Source organism: Carassius carassius, chromosome 25 (assembly GCF_963082965.1).
Source record: "Carassius carassius chromosome 25, fCarCar2.1, whole genome shotgun sequence".
Classification (NCBI taxonomy): Eukaryota; Metazoa; Chordata; class Actinopteri; order Cypriniformes; family Cyprinidae; genus Carassius; species Carassius carassius.
The window spans coordinates 15,888,598-15,914,789 of NC_081779.1; the positions used below are offsets into that span (position 1 = coordinate 15,888,598).

Consider the following 26,192-nt stretch of genomic DNA (forward strand, 5'->3'; position numbering starts at 1 on the left):
CGTCAGGCCCGTTGGGCACTCTTCTTCACCCGATTCGATTTCCGGGTCACCTATCGGTAGCAAGAACTCCAAGGCTGACGCATTATCTCGTATTCATCAAGCATCCTCTGATGAAAACCCTTCTGAACCTATCCTCCCTCCAGCCATCTTCCTCAACCCCATCTTATGGGACATAGATGCCCAGAATTCCATCCGCCAGAGCACCACTGGACTCACACCTTTCCAATGTGTTCTAGGTTACCAACCTCCTCTCTTCCCTTGGTCTGGTGAACCGTCTGAAGTTCCTGCTGTCGACTACTGGTTCCATCAAAGCGAGAGGGTATGGGACTCAGCTCATGTACACCTTCAGCAGGCAGTGCGGAGACACAAGAGACAAGCCGACCGTCGTAGAACCGAACCCCCTCAATACCATCCCGGGCAAAAGGTATGGCTCTCGACGCGGGACATACGTCTCCGCCTGCCCTGCAGAAAGCTGAGTCCTCGATACATCGGACCATTCACTGTGCAGAGGCAGCTCAATGACGTCACCTATCGTCTCAACCTTCCTCCTGAGTATAAAATTGCACCATCATTCCATGTATCCTTACTCAAACCTCACACTGAACCTGTCACTCCTCCCTCCTCAGATCCTGCCCCGGCGGATGAACCTCCTCCTCCCGTTCCTGTTGAAGAGGAGGCCATCTACAGAGTCTGTAACATCCTAGACTCTCGGAGACGGGGTCCCCGGTTGGAATACCTGGTCGACTGGGAGGACTATGGACCTGAGGAGCGCTCCTGGGTTCATCAAGATGACATCCTTGATCCTACTTTACTCACCCAGTTCCATTCTGACCATCCGGACCGTCCTGCACCTAGAGGTCGCGGGAGACCTCGTCGCCGTACTCGTCCCTCTTCTCAGTCGTCAAGAGCCGCCTCGGGAGGGGGGGGGGGGGTACTGTCACAGCCACGCCATCATCTTCACTCGCTCCACCCTCTCGTTCACTCTCCCCTGAATTCTAATCACCCTCACCTGGCCATCTCATCATCTCACGCACTTTATAAACCACTCTCACTCACCAGTCATCGTCTGGCCTCGCCAATACCAATGACAACAGACTCACCCGTGCTACTTACCTCAAAGCTAACCACTTACCTTCAGAAGTCTACATTCCCGTTCATCAGCCGTCAGCCAACCGTCTTCCTTCTGTGAACCTTCCCGAACTCTTCCTCCAGCTCCTAAACCAGAGACTTTGGTTACCACTTAGTTAAGTCGCAGAGAACGATATCCTCAACTTCATAACTCACCTTTGCATCCCGGTTCTGTTGCACAAGATTAATAAATCTCTATTCTACTCACCACCTGTCTGCCTCTTGTTATTACCTGACACTACCAATATATCATGCATTTCTATTCTCAATAGATCCGCTATATGGAACTCTCATAATGAAATAAAAAATCATTAATATTTTATTTATGAAGGCCCTTTCAGTGGAGCAGTTTTGTTCACCAATATCAACAAGAAATATTTGAAATGGATATGTACCTTATTCCCTGTCATAACAAGTTTCATCCTGTGCAAACTCTCTCTCTCTCTCTCTCTCTCTCTCTCTCGCCAGTGTTTAGTCCTGATTTATTTATTTTTTTCCTTGAGGAGGCCAGCCTCACTGTTATTACTTTGGATTCCAAGTCTCTGTTATAAATCATTGTCATCGCGTTTAGAAACAAACATGCTACCTGCTCATTGTTGTGCATTTTATGTATGCATGTTTATGTGCTTATGATCAGCTCCACGTTGTTCCATGACTTGCGTGTGAATAAACTCCAGTACTGAGTCTACAGTATATGTGTGTGTATTTGGGATGGTAAACACATTCCTGGAGTTTGTCTGCCCTTGACCCACCAAGAGGCAGACAAACTGTTTATCTACTGTGAGAGATAGAAGTTGAGAATGAAGATGAGGTTTGCTGAGCTGCATTTGTTTTTTGAAATTGTCAGGGGTTATCCCTATATCTGTATCCATTATTACAGAGATACTCCCTCTTCTGCTACCATTCAGACTGTTTCTGTACTACTACAACCCACCTCTTCCACGTTTATTTGTTTGTATGTGTACTGCAGTCTAACTGCACGCTTGTCTCCTCAGTCAAGTGTTTCCTAATGGACTTCCAGAGGAGTTCACCCTGGTCTTCACCTTGCTGCTGAAAAAGAAATTATTGAATGATCACATTTACCTGTTCCAGATATCTGATGGACATGGCTATCCTCAGGTGTGTGTCCACTTTCCCCTCGAGTCCATAGATATGTGCCTTATGGCACTGATAATTATAGAGCTGCATACTAAATCATAAAATACTATTTGCTTGTCTTTTTTTTATATTGTAATATAGTGTCAGAATTAGCAGTGTTTATGGTAGTACACTTACCCACAACACATCAAACAAGATTATTCAGAACTGTCACATCAATGAGTCATTGAATCCTTCACTTAATCAGTTTGTTCAAATCACTGATTTATTCAGGTTAAAAAATCCTGTGAGTTTGTCATTCACATTCAGTTGATTCGTTCAAAAAAGTAATTCACTGGTAACGCTTTACAGTAAGGTCACTAAAATTAACTCATAAGCAATTAATTTGTTAGTATTTGTTAATCTTTAATAAAAAATACAGTTGTTCATGGTTAGTTCAAGTCAGCTTGAGTCAATCAAATAATGTACTTTAGATTTTAATAATGTATTAGCAAATGTTGGACTTAAAAAAAAAAAAGATTAATACTTGTTTTAAAATATTTTTTATAGTTACTTCATGTTAACTGGCTATGCTGCTTATGTTTTATACTTTATGTGAGCTTTGCATTTCTGACTTAATTATATTTTAGGTTTATGTGATAGATATCCTTAGTTAAACACATTTCAATTGAAAGATAGTTCTTGATTATGCAAACCAATACTAACACTATGTGGGAATTATGTGAGAAATATGGCTTTGGTACATAAATAAAACAAGTTAAAGAAATTGATTAAAACAAAAAATAAATAAAAAAAGAATATATTTTTGTATTTTCATAATTCTAAGACAAGCTTCTTAATCTGAAAAGATTATGCACACTTTTGCTGGAATAAACAGCTAATTAATTTATTTCTATGAAATAATATAAAAACATGGCTGATAAAAAATATTCATGGTATGGTATGGCAAAATTATAATTTTGTACTGCAGCATCAATATAATCACATTTTCTAAATACAACTTTATTTTTCCTGATTTATCACACTTCTTTAGTTCTCATTTGAATGGAATGGTCCAGATGGTAACCTGGCCCTGCGGGCGAGAGGGGCCGACCCTGAAGGGTCCATGGTGGGGTGCGTGTTCGAAGGTGACGGTGTGGAATCGCTGATGGACATGCACTGGCATAAGGTGGCTCTGAGTCTGCAGAGAGATGCGGCCTCCCTCCACGTGGACTGCAGCTCCATTGAGAACAAGCCCCTGGAGCTCCGTGGCCAGTTACCCATCAGTGGACACACGCTATTGGGTATGAGGGCTACTGATGCTACTCCTGTGGAGGTGAGGACCTTTGCTGATCCTACAAATGATTGAAACCATATTGTGAACCTTCAACAGAGGAAGAGGCTTGACGTATAAGAATGTAAATTAGATGTACGACTGCATAAGCTTCCTCAGATAATTGAGCACTAAACTGCTAATAGAGTAGTCGGAAGTAGATGTTTCCTATGAGCCGGCTTCCCGCAGGTTTTGCCCTAGGCATCCTGTCTGCGGGGGAAATGTGGCAGGGGTGTGTTGGTGAATGTGTGAGAGACAGGAAGACTACGGGCACTCTCTTCAGGCCTAACGCTACTGAGCTCTCTCAGCTCGAAAAAGATTAAAAGAACAGCCCATGCTAGTCTAACCGAGCTTCATCCATTGCTAATTAATTAGTCCGTTAATCCAACCACTTAGCGAAATGATCATGCAAGTGGTCATATGTAAAGCGGTGGGGGTCCAGCATTTAAAAAAAAAAGCCAGATTTCTTTGTTCTTGCTCTACTTTTAATATGCTTTCTCTCTGCATCTTTCTTCAGATTGACGTCCAGCAAGTGATGGTGTATTGTGACCCCTCTCTCGCTATCCAGGAGGCCTGCTGTGAGATACCTGGAGCTCGGGTAAAAAAGTCTGAACTGTTAAAAACACCGTAAAATGATTTTATACATGGCATTCATCAAAGTTTCAAACATATTTTGTTTAGTAAATTAATTTCTGTTAGTTTGTGGCCGCTATGGGCTGTTAAATGGGAAGGGGAAGTCGTGGCCTAATGGTTAGAGAGTCGGACTCCCAATCGAAAGGTTGTGAGTTCGAGTCCCGGGCTGGCAGGAATTGTGGGTGGGGGGAGTGCATGTACAGTTCTCTCTCCACCTTCAATACCATGACTTAGGTGCCCTTGAGCAAGGCATCGAACCCCCAACTGCTCCCCGGGCGCCGCAGCATAAATGGCTGCCCACTGCTCCGGGTGTGTGCTCACAGTGTGTGTGTGTGTGTGTGTGTGTTCACTGCTCTGTGTGTGTGCATTTCGGATGGGTTAAATGCAGAGCACAAATTCTGAGTATGGGTCACCATACTTGGCTGAATGTCACGTCACTTTTAAATGGCTTTTTATGGCATTGTATAGAGATAAGGGTGGCAGCTTAAAGTTTAAGATGAGATCTACACAATTAAAATAATGCTTATTTGGACGTGTTTTATTGAAAAGTCGCTTTGGATAAAATTGTCTGCTAAATGACTAAATGTAAATGTATATGCATTTTAACATTATCAACATTCTGATTAATGAGTCTGTCAATTTATTTAATTTGTAGCCTAAAGGATACACCAAGGCCCCTTTTTAAAGGGTGTGTGTTTTTCCCAGTATTGTCAAGTAATATTTCACCCAAGTTGATGAAACATTCGCATATGTTTTCGGTGATCACAGTCTAGGCAAAGCTCATGTTTTGCTGAGGGAATGGATGCATTCTTTCTGTCAAAAAAAATAATTGTTGTAGTTTCTAGTTGATGGATAAAGCCTCAGCAGCGACTCTGCTTCCATCGGGACGGCTGTGGTGGAGGAACAGCGCTTGAGTCATCGATGTGGGAGTGCTGCTTTATTTGAGGATTTGGAATTTGGATTCGTTTCTCCTCTCTGAATTGATCAGAGCTTTGGCAAGGCTTGCTGAATCGAAAAGGCTCTCAGGAATGCATCACTTGCAGATAACTTTAGCCTGTATGAAAAGCATACAGCCACCCACAGCCTGCAATAGTAAAGAAGGTAGAGATCAGGAAATGTCACCTGCCAAACTTATTTGACAAAGGAAGTGCACATGGGAATAGGTACAGCCAACTCTGAGCTGGCATTTCAAATTTGATGCAGTTTTGGATCAGAGGATATTTCACAGCCAAAAACTATTAGACATCATTAGTTATGTGCCAGATGGAACATTTTTAGTCTGAAAAGATGATTATTCCCATTACATGTTAGTTGCCTCTTTATGAGGTAAGGTACAGATAACATTAAAATCATGTGACTAAAATATCAGGTTGTTGTTGTTGTTGTTGTTGTGTGTGTGTGTGTGTGTGTGTGTGTGTGTGTGTGTGTGTGTGTGTGTGTGTGTGTGTGTGCCTGTGCTTGAGTTTGAATGTAAGCCAACAAAGCTCTTTGTGTTCTTTTGTTTTGGGGCGAATGCTCAAAGCTTCCTGCTAGCAGTGTTCAAAATGGAAACAAGGGCAACTGTTTCCCCCTTGAATACATGTGCTCTACGTGGCTTTTAAAGGAGTCAGCGATTACATCTTGAGATGCAGAGGAAAAGATGTCTTGCATCATAGATGCCTTGAAAGACCATAGTGCATGGGAAGGATTTATTATTATTAATTTGTATTATTATTTAAATCAAATCCAGTGTTGTTTTAGTATTATTGATATACTATTATGGTATTTATACATATTATCTTTTATATGTATTTATTTATTATTTTTAGTTTTCAAAAAAAACCTAAAAAATTTTAAGTTTAAGTTTTAGCTATTGTTTTATGTTTTTAATATATTTATTTAGCAATTTTAGGCAGCTGACTGAATTTTCTTGTTTCTATTTTTTTTATCCAATACTTATATTATACTTATATTATACTACAAATTTCAGTTACTGATTTTTTATTTATTTATTTATTTATTTTTTAATATAGTTTAATTTTAGTTTAAGTCGGACTGACCTGTGTTCTTTATGCTTCCGTAGTGCCCACCGGATGCTCCCAAGAGCCGAAGAGCCGCAGAGAACCAGGTGGAGTTTGTGCGCAATCCCTTCACTCAGGTAAATTAATCTGACTATTAGAAATCCTTAGTCTTTTGTAATTAATTTGTAAAAATGTTGTTGTGCAGTGCATAAACTCATTAATTTGCAAAAACAACCCTTGATACTGCACTTAAAAATTAGCTAGTAAAACTGTGCAATGGCCTCTAATGAAAAGATCTTACAGAAATTAAGAGAGGGGTGCTTAGTTATTAAACGTGGGATCCTGATCTTGAGATGGCTTGAAGTGTTTGAAGACAAACACGTACTTGCTCTCATTGGGAGCTATTAAGGGGCGTAGACTGAGGATGCATCCATGCGTTCAAATGCAGCAAGAATGCAATGGAATGGAACATATTGAAAAGGCCTCAAGATGCTTTTTTAAATGAGCTGTATGTTTTTATTTAACACACTATTTAAAATGCAACATAGTTATACAATAAGAAAATACATCCATCAAATGCATTTGTGCACATTAGCCAACAATTAAAAATGGCGTGAATCAAACAAATCGTGTGTGCATGCATCTGAAAGCCCAAATAAATAATCTTACTAAAATAGGTTTGCCTGGCTTTTTAGGTGAATATACTAATGATATTAATGTGCAGCCACCCGGTTGAGTTTTCATAATTTTCCCGTTAAAACACTTGAATGGTGCATTCCAGCAGTGTTACAGCACATAAATAGATGGCAAGATTAGCTGAAGATGTAATGTAGGCTGATAAATTTTTCTCATCCTGATATATTTGCCATAAAATGACACAGTTAGTGGCCATTAAGCGGCCCACTAGCAGGCAGTTGAATGAGCACTTCTGTAGAAACTGGAAATGAATGTAAATTCTTGTGAACAATGCCCAGTGGGCCGTAGAAATGCTGAAATCAAACGTCCTCTGCTTCTGCAGCTCTTTTTTTTCATACTTGCTCTTTCGCTTCTTGTCTATGCACATTTGCTCTTGCATTTACGTTTTCCTTTATGCTTTCTCTCGTTTTCTCTCCTGTTATTAGTGGTCATTTTGAATGTCTTCTGAATGTTAGCCCTCAATAAACTCACTGCACTTTTTTTTGTTTCGTTTTTTTGTTTGTCAGTCAGTAAGTCATATATATATATATATATATATATATATATATATATATATATATATATATAAATGATATTTTTTTAGCTAAGAGGAGTGCATAATTATATTATATTATAATTGAACATTTCTTTCACAAAGATAAATATATAAAAATAAAAAATAAAAAAACGTTTTTAACTTGACAACAGGCTGTTATTATCTACCTTAATTTTATGGAAAAAGAGAAAATCAGACAATTAGCTAAATACCTCCTATGTGTTTCATGGTAAAATAACAATCATACAGGTTTGGAGTAACATAGGGCCGAGTAAATAATAGGGTTTGCTTTTTTGGGAGAACTGTCCATTTAAAACAATCCTACTGCTAGCCAACCATTGCACTATAAACAAAACTCTTTCAAAGTTGCAAGGAGTAGAGCTGAAGTTTACATCAGCAGCTATGAGAAAATCATATATTTTCTGCGTTTCTGTGTCTCAGCCTTCTCCAAGAATAACCTTAAGTCTTTCCCAGAAAACAATGACTTCCACTTAAACAAGGTATTTGCTATTTTCCCCTGAAAACACAATTTATCAGCAGTTTCCCAATGCTAACGCAAGCTGTGCATATGGGGAGATAACTTGTCCTCTGTGGAAAAGAGGATTTGTGATGTTGGTGTGGGCTGCTCTTGTTGTTTCTCCTGGCAGCAGTGAGTCATGATCATTAGCAGTGCTAATAAAAAGCTGGTTGGTGAAGGTAATTCAGCTAGTCTCCAACTGGTGACATATCTTCTCCACTTGCCACGTCTATTGTCCTTTTACACTCACATATGCAACATAATTACATCCAGAGTGCTCTGTATTGGAGCCAAACACACTCAAAGCTGTTTGTTACATCTACACATAGTCACACATAAACCGACAAGAAGTGTCTCTTTATCTCACGCTTTGGGTGGATAAACGTCTCAACACGAACAGTAGGAGATTTGAAGTGGGATTTATATCAAATGTGTTGTGTGGTGTAAATTCTATCTTAATCTTTCCTGCCATACTGACAGAGAAATTAGCTCCATTGGTACACATTAGATGTATCACAGTGTGTGCTTTTTTGCCATTTCCTGTCTCAGTATTTACTAATTGTATCCCTCTGATAAAATGTCAGCAGCTCTAACAAATTAATGTTTGACCATGCCAGCCAAATTGAGCAACTGTCTGAATTTAGACAGCATTGCACAATTTATACACTTTAAGAATAATTACTTTCAAGCAAACATCTTTACGGCTCGAGAAGCCAACTTACATAGATATTGAAGGAGTTTTTGGGGTAATATATTTTTTTTACCCCTTAAGCACTCTAATTTATTTGTGTATTTAATCCAACATTGATTTATGCATAAAAAAAATCAAGTGTGGTAAGAAAAATGAAATTATTCTGTGAAAAGTCTCTTTATAATATATTACTGTCTTACACTTTTGCTAAAAAAAAAAAGTATCAAATTATTTCACAAATTATGATAATTTTGTGCGTTTGTTAATTTGTGGAATTCTTTAGTATTCTTTACCAGACAGCACCACAGCTGTGAGCTCAAGCTCAGCACAGCACACTTCCAGTCCTTCCCTTTATTTATCTGTTAAGAGGTACACATGTGCAGGCAAAAAAAATAATAATAATAATAAAAACATAATAATAATAATAAAAAATCACACATGCTCCCATGTTTTCCCTTGACCCAGGTTACTGTCTAGTACCAGAGCAGTCTGTGTTTTAAGACAAACTGTAATGAGTTCCAGACTGTGTTGGATGCCGCTATCATTAGCCTTCTTCTGCATTAACCCCTTCCTCCTATGCAGATCCTCAATCCGCCCCGCATTATAGTCCTTTAAAGGCACAGCCTTCTTCTGTCTTCGCATTCTTTTTCTGTTGAGCTCACCAGCAGGGAGAAATTCATGAGCTGAGAGCCGCACGGTTGCAGCTAAACAAATTCCCTGCATTATTCATGCGCTCATTCCACCAGGGTTTTTGGAACAGGTCATCGCAGGCTATCCATCCTGTAATAGCCTGTAGCTGTATGGACATGTCCATTTTGTGTTCTCTGTGGAACCCTGTCTTTAGCGTTTGTGCATACGTGCATGCACTCTCAGCAATTCCTAAACTGGATCTTAGGGTATGGCTGGAGATTAGGGTAACTGAGCTCTTTCCTTTTTCATGCCTATCCAGTCTGAATAGCCTTACTGATGCTGTGTTTGCTTTCTCTGCTCAGATATGACTCAAGCATTTACATTCACATCTGCTCCACAAACACATCTTTTGTTTTCTGCCTGTCCCTGATGTTCTCTTTAAATCATGTCCCTCCTCACTGCACTCCCCCCTCTCCATTCCTGCCAGTTCTCCTCCCCATTTGCTCTCCATCAAAAGAGCTTCATATTCTCTGTTGATCATGCAGATGAAACTCTGTAATAGTAAAATGACAATACAAACAAATCTGGATAAAACAAAAACACTTCAGATCAGCAGAACTGTGTTAGGTAAGCATGAAAAGTGAGAGATGACATATTAGGTGCATAGGCATTGTTGGACCCTTCTTTCATCCCATTCCCCCCTAAGAAAATTGTGTATGTGATCTCTCTTCATGTTTGCTGAAAACTATCTGATCTGTAGCTACTTTGGATTCTTTGCATCTGTAAAGTTTGTAACATGTAACTGTGTATATATTGATTATGAGGACTGTTGTTTTTTTTTGTTTGTTTTTTTTTAATCTGACATTCTTTGTCAATTATTTTTGTTTTTATGTTCTACAGGCAATTCTAGGATCCAAGGGACTGGCAGAAAAAGTAAGTTATTTAAATGAAGTCAACAAAAAAACACGTATTTTTATTTGCCATAAACCGTAACTGACAGTCCCAATTATAAAGCTTCAAGCCTGACAAAAAGAAATGTGGCAGAAGATTTCACCCAATAGCTGTAGAAATTCAGTTTAATTGGTAAGTTAATTGCTGCATGCTGAGTTGCAGTGGGAAGAACATTGACAGTGACCCTGACACTGATAATTTACTACTGATAGCAGAGCATTTTGTGTAATATTACACCACATGGAATTAGAGGGACTTGCTTCTGCTTGGTAAATGTGCTTCTCTGGCACAATATGAGAATAATGCTCATGTTTCGTACATAAAACTAATGTCTGTTTGTCAACTTTTTCCCTCTTTACACCCACTCAACACTCAGCAAAAACTCATAAAAAAAGAGAGAGGGTATTACCTTCTTTCAAATAAAATGCAAGGGCAGAAAATGTCAGAATTTGAGTGGGATGCGAATGGGACTATGTTTTTTTTGTTTTTTTGGTTTGGTTTTGATTTGATTCAGAGAGCTAAACAATGGTTTAACGGCCTTGTCTCAAATTGTTGTGGACCAGTGTTGTTATGGTTAACTAAAACTAAACTATTAAATATCCTTTTCAGTAATGTAAATAAAGCTGAAATACAATATATGAACATTAGATTAAAATACACATATACACACAAACACAAAATGTATACATAAATAAAGCTTAAATCATTCTAAAAGCACTGAAATCACAAAAAAAGTTATGAAAATATCTTCTTATGAAGCACAGAAGAAAATTTGTAAACTTAAATTAAAATTAAAGTTGAAAATATAAAAAACATATTAATATCAAAATATTGATAAATACTTTATACTATAAATTAACACTGTTTTGGATTTGGGGCCTATGTTTCTATGAAGTCCACAACACCACAGGTGTTATTTTTGTCATGCGAACAATCTCACATTTGCATAATATTTCAAAAGCTGATCTTCCGAAAGAAAATTCGAGGTTTCCTTGAGGACCTAATAGTTGAAATGAACAAAGGCACATCTTTAAAGGATTTAAGCATCTTCTTACAGTCATTTTAGAGTTTTAGGTGTTACAGTCTGATGAATTTAACTGCCTTTAACTGTCAATTTGCATTATTGACACACTGTTTTCCTAATCAATGTTGTTCAGTTGCTTTGACACAATCTTTTTTGTTTATAGCGCTATATAAATAAAGGTGACTTGACTTGAGAGTAGGTCTATATTGGCATCTCAAATATGGTGTTAAATTGGATATAACTGCATATAAAATGTTAGTAAGTGACATTTTCCCCTCATACAAGTTTAATGTTAACATGCATATTATTTACGTCTTTGGCTTTACTATGAAAACAGTGAGTATTTTAATGTTTATGGATTGTCCCTATTCACAATATTGTAAGTTCCTCTCTGCAGCCTAGATTTTTGCTTATTTAAAGAAAAGAAGTGCAAGTTGAAAATAAAAATGGCACAAATGCTGTTAATTGAGCTTATATTATATTGAGCCCAGAATATACCTCTCTACAGCATTGAGTGCACAATTAGTCAGACACACAGACTTTCTTAAAGCAATATCATCTCTAACAGTAGAATATAGGCTTGAGTAGCCTATAAATCCATTCATTCATGTGAACAGAGGGAGTGCGGGAAAATCTCAAAGCCTTGATTTTCATCATGGAGCTTTCTTCTATGTGCACCTCTGGAAAAATGAATCAGCCCTGCGTGTTAGCCAACATTCTCAGAGCCGGGCCCCTTCCTCTCCCTCTCTCTTACCTCACCACGTCTATGCACGATAACCGCCTGTTGGTTGAGCAGGACTAAACGGGTGGTAGATTTTGTTTTAATTGTGCTCTTCCGCTAGAAACTAACAGCTATTTCTAAGTATTTGACTTTGCGTGCCCCCCCTCCCTCATAGCTTTGCAGCAGGCGTTGGGGAACATTGCCATGAGGAATCTTCTGTTACTATTGATCTTTGTCTCACGCAAGAGAACCACGGCAAGCTGAAATGACACGCAGTGGTGCACCCCCAATTCTACACTCCCATGCTGATTAACGTTATGTTGCACTGCCACCAGCAGGTCAACATTTGTAACAATATCAAAAGCAAAGCTGGTTTAAACTTAAAGTAGATTGGAGCAAAATACTATTACGAAACTCAGATTTTAGAAAAAGGTGTCATGGATAGGAACAACCTGGTTTTCTCTTTTTACAGTGTGCAGGCTGTGTACTGCTCAATGAGGAATCAGGTGTGGGTATTAATGTTCAGTTTGTCATGTGTGCAGCATGTATAATGGCTATGTAGGTAGGCAGCAGGATTTGCGTGCATGAGTGCTGTGTTATCACGCCCTTGGAAAGAGATGCATTAATGTCTTTAAAAAAATCTGGCAAAATTTCATGATACTTGTTAAGTATGAATGTTTAAAGGTTGGCCAGACTTGCGGCTGCCTTGGAGGAAGGTTTGTAAGAATATTATAAGAAGCAGCTACCTATGCACTTACAAACTCGCATGCACTGTCTAGTGTTCTTAATGCATTTTGCTCTGCAGAAAAACATTTTTGTGCATTGTCTGATATTTTTGCACAGTTTCAAAGATTGATCACCTCACATGCTCTTTGATATTTGCATGCACAAAATTGAAATATTGGCACGGTAAACACCGTATATAGTTTTATTTATTTTTTTTTTTTTTTATTATTTTTTTTTTTTTTTTCGCTTACCAGCTTAATTCAAGATGGTCTTTTCAGCAGGAGGCTCATATGACATTATGTTACAAACACACAGTACATTTAATTATTTATTTATTATTTATTTATTTATTTTTTTTATTTTTTTCATTGTATTGCAGGTTATTCAGGAAGGCTATGCGGGTCAGTCTGGCCTCAAAGGAGATAAGGGAGACAGGGTAAGAAATGGCAAACATTTAATCATAATGAAGGAGTGTGTTTGTGTGCTAAATCCTGCTCTCTGTCCAGGCTTGCTGGGAATTAATGACGGCAGCAATGTTTATTTTGGCATATTATACAAATGTCTCATTAGGAGCTAGCTTCTGTGCCAACGATCCAGCTTGGCCAACTACTCAAAAGTTTCATTATTACTGGCATCATCTCTTTATATATTAATTACATTAATGGATAACCCTGCATCACGACAATATTAGGATTCTTCAGAATGTGGAGTTGAGGGGTGGGGGGGGGGTGGTGTAAGAGGGCTGATATATAGCATTTAAGAGCAAGGCTGTTGCTCTATATACAGTTTGTCAGCGATGTTGATGTACTGTACATTAAAATGGGGTATTAGTCCTTAAATGTTAAAAAAAATATTTTGACCTCACAGGGTTTGGACTGTACTGGTGCTGGAGTTCCTGGACGAGTGAGTCAATATATTTTTTGCCTGGAAAAATTACCTTTCTGCCACAGACTGATCAATTGAAGTTATGAATTAACTGTCCTCTTTAAAATAAACATAAAAATATGTTTTACAGTAATACTTAAATATTAATAATTATGGTTATTATTAATAAAACAAAAAAACATAATAATATAACTATATTACAATAACACTAAGACTTGCACCTCATTTTTTTATGTATATGTATGTATGTGTATGTGTATGTGTATGTGTGTGTGTGTGTGTGTATGTGTATGTGTATGTGTATGTGTGTGTGTGTGTGTGTGTGTGTGTGTGTGTGTATACTGGTGTGTGTGTGAGTGTTAGTATTATTATTATTATTTATTATTTCCAGGTTTAAATTAGATGATCAATTCCAGATTTTCTCTGCAGTATCATATTTTTGGCCTCCACTGAATGTGATATAGTCATTTAGGTGACATGCTTTATCTGTGTGTTTTAGTGCTTAGAAGGTGCTAAAGGGGAGAAGGGAGAGTCGGTAAGTGTGTGCGCCAACCTTAGAGAGAGAGGTGATCGAAATTCCGGTTCAACAGGCTTCACTGAAGTAGAGGGGATATCTTGATACTGTTTCTAGCTATTGATTCACCCATTTCTCATTCTCTTACATTTCAGGGTCTGGCTGGCAACTGGGGAGAAGCTATAGGAGTGAAGGTAAATGAATACAACACCATGTAAATATGACTGTTAATGAGTGCATTAGAGCTTCAATCAGCTGATATCCATTTCTCATTCTGTGTGTCTGTCACCCTCATACACATACTCAGGGTGACAAAGGGCAGAAAGGAGAAATCGGAGCCCCAGGTCTGCCCGGAAGTCCAGGCAAAGACGTAAGTGACTATCATTTGATGTGAAAGTCAAAGATGTTCATATTTATGTCCTACTTTATGTACATTATGTATACCAACGCCCCTCCTGAGTCTCCTTCAGAAGTGTTGATATATTTCAGAGTGTCTCGCTGCAGGAATGTACTCAAAAGACAATTATATAGCATGCATAATATGTCTCTGTGTACATATTTTAATTTTAAAAGGAAAGCAAGAGTCCCATTCCTTTCATATTGTTTAAAGTGGCTCCATATATCTACAGTGCTCTCCTGCGAAAAGCATGATGCATTAGACTCTTAACCATATACTCAATGCTGCTTTTTCTTCTCATTAGATATCTGTTTGGGTGTTAAATCTTTTTTAATGCTGCATAGATTGTATAAGCCAACAAAGAGCCACACATCAATGCAGCCTCATTGATTCTTTTAAATGGATAGTCAGGTCACATTACGCTTAATATTTTCTATTCTATATACAAAGCATGCTAAGGGGATGGCGAATATGGCCAAGCCGACTTATTCCATATTTGGAATTTGCTTTTAAACTGTTTATCTATCTAAGCCTTCAGTCATCGGTGAACTGACTTGTTTGATTCCTGTTGGAGGATTGTTATATAAGTATTGTGATACTGCTAATGCTGGCGTTTGAGATGAACTCAAGCTAATGATCTTTTATTGGTCTTGGCTGTCACAGGGTCGAGCTAATCCTATTTGTGTGGTGGGCCCTAAAGGACAAAAGGTAAAACAGACTGATCCTCTTGGGATTCATTCAGTGGTTTTCTGGGATACTATAAATGAACTAGTTTTGTGGTGTCATTATCTTCAGTGCTTGTTATGCACAGCAAGTGTTTCTCAGTGCTGATTAATTCACAGGGTCTTCCTGGTGTAGTTGGTCCAGAGGGGATTGCAGGAGAACCAGGCCGGCCAGGACCTCCTGGACCTCCTGGAGTTGGGAAACCAGGACCACCAGTAGGAAGATTTATCATTTAAATACAATATAGACAGTTTTTTTTTTTTTTTTTTTTTTTTGATGTTTTATTATCTTTTAAAATTATTACATTTTGGGTTTAATAAAAGATTTATTCCACAAAGATGCATTACATTGATCAAAAGTGACAGTAAAACATTTCTACTTTCAATAAATGCTTTTCTTTTGAACTTTCCATTCATCAAAAGATCCTAAAAAAAGTATCAGTTTCCACAAGAATATCAAGCGCACAACTATTTTTAACCATTTAAAATTATTACTTTAGTAATAAAAGTTTAGTTTATTGGATAAAAAAAAGTTGTTGAGTTTCTGATTTTTATTATTATTATTATTATTTATTTGTTTTATTTTTTATTGTCAATCGGTGTTTTTGGACCAATTATTCAGCTTTGTTTTGTTCTGCTAGTGTTAATAACTAAATTTTCATATTTTCATTACTGAATTGACAAAAATCTAAAATAATCAGACTGTTATAATATAATCAGGCTACATTAAGAATAGTATACTCCTCAGCATACTACATTAGCATTTCTGCAGTATGTATTCTATCACTATTCCTGTAGCATGTATGCGCCGTAGACCTATACCACACTGACCTGACCTTTATTTTCCATTGATCAAATGTAATTGAAAATGACCTTTTGTCACTTATTATTTGATCAGACTGATAAGAGTTAAACTATTTTACACCAAATTTTGATTTCATTGAATTATATATATAAAAAAGTGATCAATAATAATAGTTGAGGTTTCTGTGTACTTTGAAGTATACACTAGTGTTCAAATGTTTTAATAAAAGATTTATTCCGCAAATATGCATTACATTGATCAAAAGTGACAGTAAAACATTTCTATTTTCAATAAATGCTTTTCTTTTGATCCTAAAAAAAAGTATCAGTTTCCACAAGAATATCAAGGAGCACAACTGTTTTTTAACAAAAGTAATAAGAAATGTAATAATAAGAAATCAGCATCTTAGAATGATTTCTGAAGGATCATGTGACAGTGAAGACTGGAGTAATGGCTGCTGAAAATTCATCATCACAGGAATAAATTACATTTTACATAAATGTACATTTTACATAAATTTACTAAAACAGAAAACAGTTATTTTAAATTCTTATAATGGTTCACAATATTACTGTTTTATTAATATTTTTATTAATATATTAATATTTTCTGATCAACTAATTGCAGCTTTGGTGAGCATAAGAGACTTATTTCAAAAACATTTAAAAAAAAAAATCTTACCGACCCCAACCTTTTGAATATAGTGTGTTTATATAATATAATTTAATAATTAACATATAATTTGATGTCATGTGGCACACTGTACATTTTTATTTTAATGGTGTTAAAGCATCTATTGTTGCAGACTGTGCGCTGTTTAACATTTTGTATTTTTTTTATACGGTTATCGGTATACTAGTTTTCTATTTTTACCTCACAGGGGCCCCCTGGTAGACCTCAAAGATCTAAAGGAGAGAAAGTATGTTTACTTATATATGTTTTCCTGCTTTGACCACAAAGTGATGAGGATGTTAAATATATTTTTTATAAAAATGTACCATTAGCTTTCTTGTGTCCCTTGGAATGTAAAATCTAATAATAACAAAACATCCTTTCCATTTCTAGGGGGATTCTGGGATACCTGGTGTAGACGGAAAGCCTGGAGAACCTGCAAGTGCATTTTTTCTCATTTTGTCCTATAGAGGGATGTCAATATGAAACAATGGCGTGTGCTGAATTGCTAAGACAGAAGATGCTAAGTATCCTGATTTTCTATCACTATCCTGATTGTTCTGTCACTGTAAGGGACAAAAAATGTTTACTATCATCAGCACCATAATTAGTTTTATTACCACTGGAGCTATCAGCACCTAATTTACATTTGCAACTCAATGAGCTTCTGCGGTTCTTATCTTCATGCATACCCAATGACGTGGTTTGTTTTGCTGACAGGGTCCGAGAGGTCCTTGGGGACCTAAAGGTGAGAAGGTAAGTCTAAACAGTCAGAGTTTCAGATTGTGCATGAAAATAAGTTTTGCTTGTTAAAGTCACAGTTCATATTCTTGACTGTTATTTCTTTATTTTTAAAAGGTACAGTTCCATCAAAAAATTATGACACATAATGTACTTGCTCTAATGTTGTTCCGAACCCATATGACTTGCTTTCTTGCTTGTGACACAAATGTCCAATGCCATTTCCTCCATAATATGAAAGTCATACCTGTGTTATTTTAATTTTATGTTATTACTTATTTATATATATATATATATATATATATATATATATATTTTATGTTACACATGACTTGAATTCATCTGTACTGTACATTCAAAATATCAGTCTGAGTTCATTCATAATTGCAAGTCAGAGTACCCCAACTCTAATATACCATAATAATAATAATAATAATAATTTTTATTAACATTATAAATTATCTTTAATTTTTTATATTTTCACTTTCAGTTTTCATTCAGTGTCTTTTATTATGATTATTTAATTTCCATTGAGTAATTTTAGCATTTCAGCATACCAGTATTTCAACAAGGGTTTTTAATTTCTGTTTACTTTAAGTTTTTCATTTAATTAGGTTCAAGCGCGTAGTGCTGAAACCCTATTGTAATAGTTCAAATCAGAGATATTCAGGAGCCATTCCACTCAGAGTTTTTAAAACAAACATAAAAATGTTAAACTTGATTCTGTAACAGACCGGCATCCAGTGCAGAGAGCATAATACGGGGGAGATATGATCAGATTTACGGGTGCCACTCAAAAGTCTGGCATCTGCATTTTTTTAGTTAGAAATGCCAAGGATCTGCAATCTCCACATTAAACTGATCGGGCAGACCAAACAGTAAGTCATAGAGACTTAAAACTTGGATGGACTGTAATATTCACACCATCTACTCAGTGTCACCCAGGTTTTCCCCAATAGGCCTGATGGGGTTCGACAGAGATCAAAATTACAAAATTACTCATAACTCCTAAAACTTTATTTGCAGGTTCAAGTGCCTGAATTTCCATGAAAAAAGTAGTGCTATAAGAGGGGAAAAAGCACATTATATTCAAATTATATTCATATCAACTGATAGACCTTCTCATTCTGGACAACTTTGCCTCTAGAACCACTTCTGTCAGTCAAATTGTTTGTTAAATAATTGAGGATATGTAAAACTATTTTTGGGAATGAGTACTAGGTTTTTCGTTCACAAAAATCTTTAAAAAAAAAGCACTGTGGTACAGTTCTCTGGACTCTAGTTCTTAACCCTTTGGGTAGCTATAATATACCCAAAAGACTATAAAGCCTAAATGAAAATGTAAAGCTTCACAAAACTAGGTGAGCACATGCAACAGGTGATTCTAAACAAGCATGCAATTTTTCTATGGAAATCGGACCACAGGTGGTGCTATAACAGTTAAAAAGTCTTCACATGTAACCATAATTCGCTGAGACACTGGACACCATAACATAACAAGAACACCATAGAGGATGCAATTCAAGTTCCATCGGAAGGGAAACACTCTATGTTATATAAACTCTATAAACTTCTACGTTAAATTACCTCAAATTGCAGAAAATGTTAATATATTCACACATACACTAGATTTTTACATCCTACTCCTCATTCTGCACAACTTTGCTTCTAGGACCACTGCTGTCAATCAAATTATTTAAATATCTGGCATTCTAAAAAAATAAAAAAATAAAATAAAACAAAAACATATTTTGCAAACTACTCATAGGTTTTACACTCAACCTCAATAAAACACCTGCAGTACAATTATCTGGACTCTCTAGGGCAATAATTATTAAAAAAATCAACAAAAGAAAAAAAAAGTGAACTTTCCCATCTGGATTCTGTAACAGGGTCATTTAGAAAATGAGCGTGGCCAAATATATCCCAAAGCCTATACATCCTTAATGAAAACTCATAACTTCACAAAACTGGGTGAGCACATGCGGGAGTATAAATCTCTGGACTCTGTAGGTCAATACTTATCAAAAAAATTAATAAATACAAATTCAACTCTACACTTTGGTTAGCTTTAACAGTGTAAATGTAAAATTATAAAAAGGAGCATGGCTGAATATAAAGTCCCCATGAAGGGGACCTTTATGTCTTAAGTGCCTTAAAGTGCTTGAGCCCCGATAATCGCTGCTTGCAGCTATATTATTTATATTCATTCTCGTATCTCAACTTTATATAAATTAATAAAAATATTTTTTTAATAATTTAAGTTAACAATAATAACCCTGAGTCATACTGAGTCATACATAGAACAATATGAAGGTCAGCAAATGATTAGAGAGTTAAAATTTTTTGAGGAACATTCCATTTAATATGCTTTTTTCTGTCTTCAGGGAGATCCATGTGAACCATGTCCAGTGGTCTCTTTCAACTCTACTGGCAACACGAGCAAGCAGGGACCTAAAGGAGAACCAGGGGCCCCAGGCAAAGGAAAACAGGGTCCACCTGTGAGTTTACTCTCAAAGCCACTGCATGTGTTTATCACAAAAAAAAAAAAAAAACTAGAAACAGTTTAGCATGTATGATTAAATGTCACTGTCCAGCATCCTGAAACTGCTTTTATCTTCCAATACACAATTCGGTGCCTGGTAGACACTTAATCATTGCAAAATTTCCAACTGACAGTGCTGTTCACCTCAGTGGGCCTGCCATATTTGTGTTTGCCAAGTTCAGTGAAATAAGCCAACAGTCAGTGAGGTCTTTTTCTCCTGCTGTTGTTGTGTTGAATGAGAAATGCCATCACCATTCCACTACCCTCTCACAGGGAGAACAGATATTTTATCATGCTTCATTATACCTTAAGAAACATTCAGGTTTCTCCTATCATCCATGAAATCCATAAACCTCCCCCCTCCCTCGACATTTAGACCACTTACTGTGTCAGATTTAATTTTACTCCATGACTACAGTAAAGGCCTTTCCATTTTTTAGCCTATTACAATTTCTCCTCTATCTCCTTCAGAAAAAAATCTGACAAAAAAAGGGATTCTATGCAGCATACCATAACGCGCTTGTTCGCATTTATCTGTAATGATTTCCAATACCATCACAATCTATTCCTCATACCTATTTATGGGACAGAGAGTGAGAATGTGTGATGCAGAAAGTGATTGGGTGCAAATGCGGGACATTTACAGTTGCGGTCATCTAGGATGACATTAGTGTCATGATTAGGGAGACTGATGCTGATACTTGTATGCCTCTATTTTCATAGGGCCTTGCAGGACTGGATGGCAAAGCAGGACAGAATGTGAGTTTTTTTTTACCACTTGCTGTTTCTTACAGCATAGAAACCCATGTATCTGGGAAACTATTTACCAAAAAATAAAAATAAAAAAAACAAAATATGACCACACACACAAACACACACACACAGACAGACAGACAATGGAACAGGCCTTCAATTTTATGTTAAAAGCTGCTTCCTGTTGCAGAACTTTTTCTCAAACGTCAGCAGCTGTGTGTTGTGACAACTACAGCACATTGCAATGTATTCCAGACTAAACTACTGCCTGCTTTTTTCACAAATTCAATAGTGCTGAGTCACTGAAAATGTCATCCAGAGTTTGAGCCATTTTTACAAACTGTCTTGCACATTGTGATTCTTTCACAGGGAGAGCCAGGAGTAGACGGGGCCAAAGGTGAAAAGGTGAGTCTGCCAGGCGTTGGCAAGAAAGAAAGAAAGAAAGAAAGATGAAGAATCTGTTCTCTGAATTGCTTGACACTTAGAGAAGTTCTGAAGTGAAATTAAGCTGTGAAGCCTTGCCATCTTTGTTTTCTTAGGGTGAGCCATGTTCTGGCTGCCTTTACACTGGAAAAGTTCCAGCAGGATTTTTGAATTCTGCTCAAAAGGGAGAGAAAGGAGATCCAGGTGCTGGACAGAAAGGAGAGCAGGTGAATGTGATGGAGTGATTGATCATTAACATCCAGCACACAGCATTTGAAAAAGTTTTGCATCGCTTCCTCCCAAAATTCCTGAAGTGCAGTAAATTACAATGCAAGCAGTTTTTGATATCCACATCAGTGGTTGTGTATGAGTGTGTAGGGATGCTTATATTGGCTTAAGTATAATCGCAAACAGCCCTGATCTGTGTAGCTCCACACAGATACAAGCCTCAGGCACAAATGCTTTTAAAAAATGATTGTAATGTCAGATTGGGGAATTAATCAGCCAAGGCTCCCATTTCATGTCTGTTAAACAATAGAATATGTGCTGATATTCTCTTCTATTCTTTTTCTTTTTTCTTCTTTTTACTTGATTTTGATGTACAGGGAGAACCAGGTCTAAGTGGCTTTGCTGGACTAAAAGGGGAAAAGGTAAACCTAATAAATATTTATTCACTAGGATGCTGCATTTCTACATTTTCGAATGGTTTTAAGGTTGTTAAACAGTATTATAGATAGGTACACATGTACATGCAGTGACCCTTAAAAGTATTTGGACACTTAAATGTGTGGATGTCATTATTTTAGGTAATTCAAACAAAGCATTTCACAAAAATAAGTTGGTTGTCAGATTTAATGGAAAATCTCTGTATTTCATGTGGTAATGTTGCTTGTCTCACACTGGTGACACTGTTTGGTTATAGGGTAATGCAGGCACCAAAGGAAATGAGGGAAAAACTGTAAGTAACCTTTATTTTTTATTATTCTTATATATTCTTTTTGTTTTTAACTTGCATTAGTGATTTATGACTGTTCTCAGCATTAGATTAATGTGCAGATGCTGATGTTTTTTTAGGGCAAACCTGGTCCTAAAGGGTCAAGTGGAAATAAAGGAGATAAGGTGATTAAACTCAAATCAGACTTTGGTACTCTGCACTAATTGTAAAGTATTTAAATTGCATCCTCACAGCACCAGGAGATGTATATATATATATATAGTGGTGGGCATAGATTTTTTTTTTTTTAATCTAGGTTAATCTCACTGTAATCTTGGAATTAGTCTAGATTAATCTAGATTAAAATGGCTCATTTGAATTCTGCCAAAGGCATTCAGAATATGTGTGTTACCCAAATAAAATAATGACTAAAAGTAAGCACGGACTCCGTTAACATGGGTGCATAAAAGAAAAATAAGAAAAAAAAATGCTTGAGAAAGACAGGTGGTGCATTAGACCAGTTGCTCATCTCCTGTTTCCAAAATGCATCACAAAGTGCTTGAGAAAGCTATAAACTAATTCCAAATTGCACAAGGTGCAAACAACCTTTTGCCTGTTTCACACATAATCCGTCTGCAGTGCGTATGCAGTTTGTATTTTTTTACGCACCCATGTTAACGGATTCCAGCGTTCACGCGGTTGCGGTCCGTCAGTGCGTTCCAGGAGCGGTGTGTCTGCAGCAGTGCAGCGATCGTTTACGTACCGAGTAGCGGACTGCAAACGCATCCTGTGTGAAAGCACAATGAGAAAGCACAATGAGCTGCTTCTGCACCACATACGTAACTCACACGAGTCACACTTTTTTTTGTTTGTTTTTTTTCTGCCTTGCTTTGCGTTACTCAGTAGCCCGCATCTACCAGGCGGCCGACTCTACTTACCTTTGCATTGCCTTCAGACTCCAGCTACGGCTTTCCAGTGCTGATCCGCCACCTGTTCCCCACTGCTGTGCGGCTGTCGCCGAAGAGATCACCGAGCTGGCCTTTCTTGCGGAGAGCTGACTGTCTCGTGCTCCAGCTGATTAAGTCCTCTGAGTTTTATCAATAAAGATGTCATTCATTCAACCGCAGTTGGATTCTGTTCCTTTTCCTGACATAATTAATATAGAAAACAGTTATTTCTAATTGTAATAATAATTGAGCAATTTCAGGCCACGTCCACACTGAGACTCGTTTTGCTGTATATGCATACATTTTTCATCGTATAGGCATTTTGTCCACATGGAACTAGCGTTTTGGGAGAGTGAAACCGATGTTTTTTGAAACCGGTTCCCAGAGTGGATTAATTTGAAAACACCACCCTTGCGTTTTCATCTGGACAGCGAATCCGTATATAAATGATGTCATCATCAGCCCACGTCTCGCCCCTAGTCAGACACCGCTACATCACGTAACAGAAACAAAAACGTGAACAAAAACTGAAAATTTTTCTTTTTATTAACTGACATTAACACAGATTAATAAATGTATTGTTTCATGTTCGTTTGTATCATGTATCACTCAAATTGTTAAATTTTTTATTTATTTTTTGTATTAAACTTATTGCACTTTAACTTGTGGTGTAATTTTTTTTACAGGGTGATTCTGGACAACCCGGTATAGCGACTCCCGGTCCAAAAGGTGAAAAGGTAAGTGAATGTTTTTACACCATGCTTTTCTCTTCTTCATTACAAGTGTACAGATGTGTTTACATGGGACGAAAACGAAATATGCCCTGTATTTAAGGGAGACTGTGGCGTGTGCCGAACCACTTCCTCTGAGGTGGGAAGTGGTCCATCTATAATAAAGGTCACAGGGGACCGTGGCCCTCCAGGTCCACCAGGAGAAGGAGTCGAAGGCAAACCGGTGAGCCTGACTATTTTATAATCCCTTTTATTGGAGGAGACGAGGGTAGTGTGTTGCTTCTAGTGTATTAGTGGATACATTTTTAATTTGAGAAGCCCAAAACAGACTGACATTGTTTTCAACAGGGGCCACCAGGTCTACAAGGTTTCAAAGGAGAGAAAGTAAGTTCATTATTTTTTAAAGCTGTGCATATATTGATATCTTCACAATATAGGGGACTTTTCTAAGCATTAAATATCATTTTTATGTGCAAAGGGTGATCAGGGTTTTCAGGGAGACCCAGGTGTGGATGGGGCAGCTGGACCCCCAGGACCTCATGGAGAACCCGGCAGGAACGGCCTTAATGGAATGAAAGGAGAAAAGGTCATTTTCAAATAACCTTGATCATCCAGTCACATATTTATTACATTGGAGTAAATTATGTGCCATCACAGGATATTTTTAATTAGCCTTCATCATGTTGATATAATAGATTAAACCCTTTATATGACTGCGTATAAAAAAATAAATTAAAAAAAAAAAACACATGAGCATGGCTGGCCATCTGGATTTCTCCTCACTTGCAATTTAAAAGCTTTCTGTCTTTTCTTATTGCATCTGTGTCATACATCGCCAGGGAGATGCGTGTGACAGCTGTCCATCACTCTCTGAAGGAAATGGCAATGTTGTTGGCTTACCAGGGCCCAAGGGAGAGAGAGGAGAGCCAGGCAAGGGCAGCGGAGGCAAACAGGTGCAAGTTTTTCTGTACAGATGCATGCTTTCGCAATGAATATGTGGTGTTCTGTATGACTACTGCACTAACAAAGGGGTTACACATCTAAAATAAAAAGCATAACTTAGGAGCACACAATTTGTGCTACATACAGTATATTACTGATACTTTAAATCATGCAGCTTGTTGAGGAAGGGTCCACTTTTTCTAAGCAACTGAATTTGTGATTTTGGCCTAGTAGATGATAAAAAGAGCAATAAAACAAACAAACAAACAAACAAATAACCTTCTCTGATTAATATTGATAGTACTTAGTTTAGATGCCATTAAACAAATAAGTGTGATTAATAGGGTTATAATGATACATTGATATGGATCAATGAATTGATCAAATGACTAACAATATGGAAGTATTCTTGTTATATTTTGGTTCCATTTCTGAGTTTTTAAAATGTAAATGGTTGCGTAAAATAGGCACCTAATAAAATAATATTAATATATAAATGTAATCAAATCATAACTGTATTGCAGCAGGTTTTGAGATACTGTATCAGCAAGTATTGTCAGATTGCAACATGATAAAATACCTGATTTTTTATTTTTTTTATTATCTTTATTCTATAGGGTCGGACAGGCCCACCTGGTGTCCAGGGACCTCCAGGGCTTAAAGGCAGTCAGGTAAAGTTACACATCTGACTGTGCATACATCAGTCACATCTGTGTGCAAAAGTTAATAAGATTGACTGAGGAGTGATGCTTATGTTTATTTATTATTAGGGTGATGCTGGGCTTCCAGGTATTGGCCTTCCAGGACTGCAGGTGAATGAACAGTTATTGTAATCACTCAGAAAAAAAAAACTCTTTTCATTTATACACTTTTCTAGAGAAATGTGCATGGTCAGTTGCATTTAAATAATTCCTTTAATGCACCAGCTCAAATATTTTAATGTTCTCATTTAGGGTGAGCAGGGACCTAGAGGTTTTCCCGGAGTTGCTGTAAGTATACCAAAAGGTTGTGTTCTTGGGTATTTACACATGGATTTGGACCTTTGAGTGTGCAAATTTGCAGATGTTGTTCTCTTTAAATTTTCTAGTTTTACATATCCACTGTTATCTGAAACATACACTACTGTTCACAAGTTGAAATCAGGACCATTTTTGAAATGTTTTTGAAGTTTCTTATGCTCACCAAGGCTGCATTTAATTAATTAAGAATACAGTAACACTGTAAAGTTGTGTAATATTATTAGAATTTAAAATGTCTGTTTTATATTTGAATATATTTTCAAATGTAATGTATTTCTTTCATGGCAAAGCTGAATGTTCGGCATCATTACTTGAGTCTTCAGTGTCACACAATCCTTCAGAAATGATTCCAATATGCTGTTTTGCTGCACAAGAAAAAAAATGTCTTATTATTAACGATGTTGAAAATAGTTGTGCTGCCTTATCTTTTTGTGGAAACTGATAGATGTTTTTAATGAATAGACAGTCCAAAAGAACAGCATTTATTTGTAATAGAATTC

At 37.1% G+C, this 26,192-nt stretch overlaps 1 protein-coding gene across 1 annotated transcript in view; it reads left to right on the top strand.

The window, feature by feature from the left end:
* The window catches only part of LOC132104293 (collagen alpha-1(XVI) chain-like), an 88,207-nt gene that overhangs the window by 21,281 nt on the left and 40,734 nt on the right, over positions 1–26,192 (top strand). The window contains exons 5-35 of the mRNA XM_059509664.1: positions 2,124–2,247; positions 3,260–3,541; positions 4,056–4,136; positions 6,234–6,308; positions 10,141–10,173; positions 12,409–12,444; positions 13,042–13,098; positions 13,530–13,565; positions 14,047–14,082; positions 14,217–14,255; positions 14,369–14,431; positions 15,122–15,166; positions 15,301–15,396; positions 16,866–16,904; positions 17,051–17,095; positions 17,378–17,413; positions 19,786–19,899; positions 20,667–20,702; positions 21,066–21,101; positions 21,236–21,346; positions 21,725–21,769; positions 22,042–22,077; positions 22,194–22,238; positions 23,687–23,737; positions 23,835–23,954; positions 24,080–24,115; positions 24,210–24,317; positions 24,571–24,684; positions 25,291–25,344; positions 25,444–25,485; positions 25,627–25,662. Of these exons, the coding sequence (XP_059365647.1) occupies positions 2,124–2,247; positions 3,260–3,541; positions 4,056–4,136; positions 6,234–6,308; positions 10,141–10,173; positions 12,409–12,444; positions 13,042–13,098; positions 13,530–13,565; positions 14,047–14,082; positions 14,217–14,255; positions 14,369–14,431; positions 15,122–15,166; positions 15,301–15,396; positions 16,866–16,904; positions 17,051–17,095; positions 17,378–17,413; positions 19,786–19,899; positions 20,667–20,702; positions 21,066–21,101; positions 21,236–21,346; positions 21,725–21,769; positions 22,042–22,077; positions 22,194–22,238; positions 23,687–23,737; positions 23,835–23,954; positions 24,080–24,115; positions 24,210–24,317; positions 24,571–24,684; positions 25,291–25,344; positions 25,444–25,485; positions 25,627–25,662 (2,107 nt within the window). The remainder of the gene's footprint in view (positions 1–2,123; positions 2,248–3,259; positions 3,542–4,055; positions 4,137–6,233; positions 6,309–10,140; positions 10,174–12,408; positions 12,445–13,041; positions 13,099–13,529; positions 13,566–14,046; positions 14,083–14,216; positions 14,256–14,368; positions 14,432–15,121; positions 15,167–15,300; positions 15,397–16,865; positions 16,905–17,050; positions 17,096–17,377; positions 17,414–19,785; positions 19,900–20,666; positions 20,703–21,065; positions 21,102–21,235; positions 21,347–21,724; positions 21,770–22,041; positions 22,078–22,193; positions 22,239–23,686; positions 23,738–23,834; positions 23,955–24,079; positions 24,116–24,209; positions 24,318–24,570; positions 24,685–25,290; positions 25,345–25,443; positions 25,486–25,626; positions 25,663–26,192) is intronic.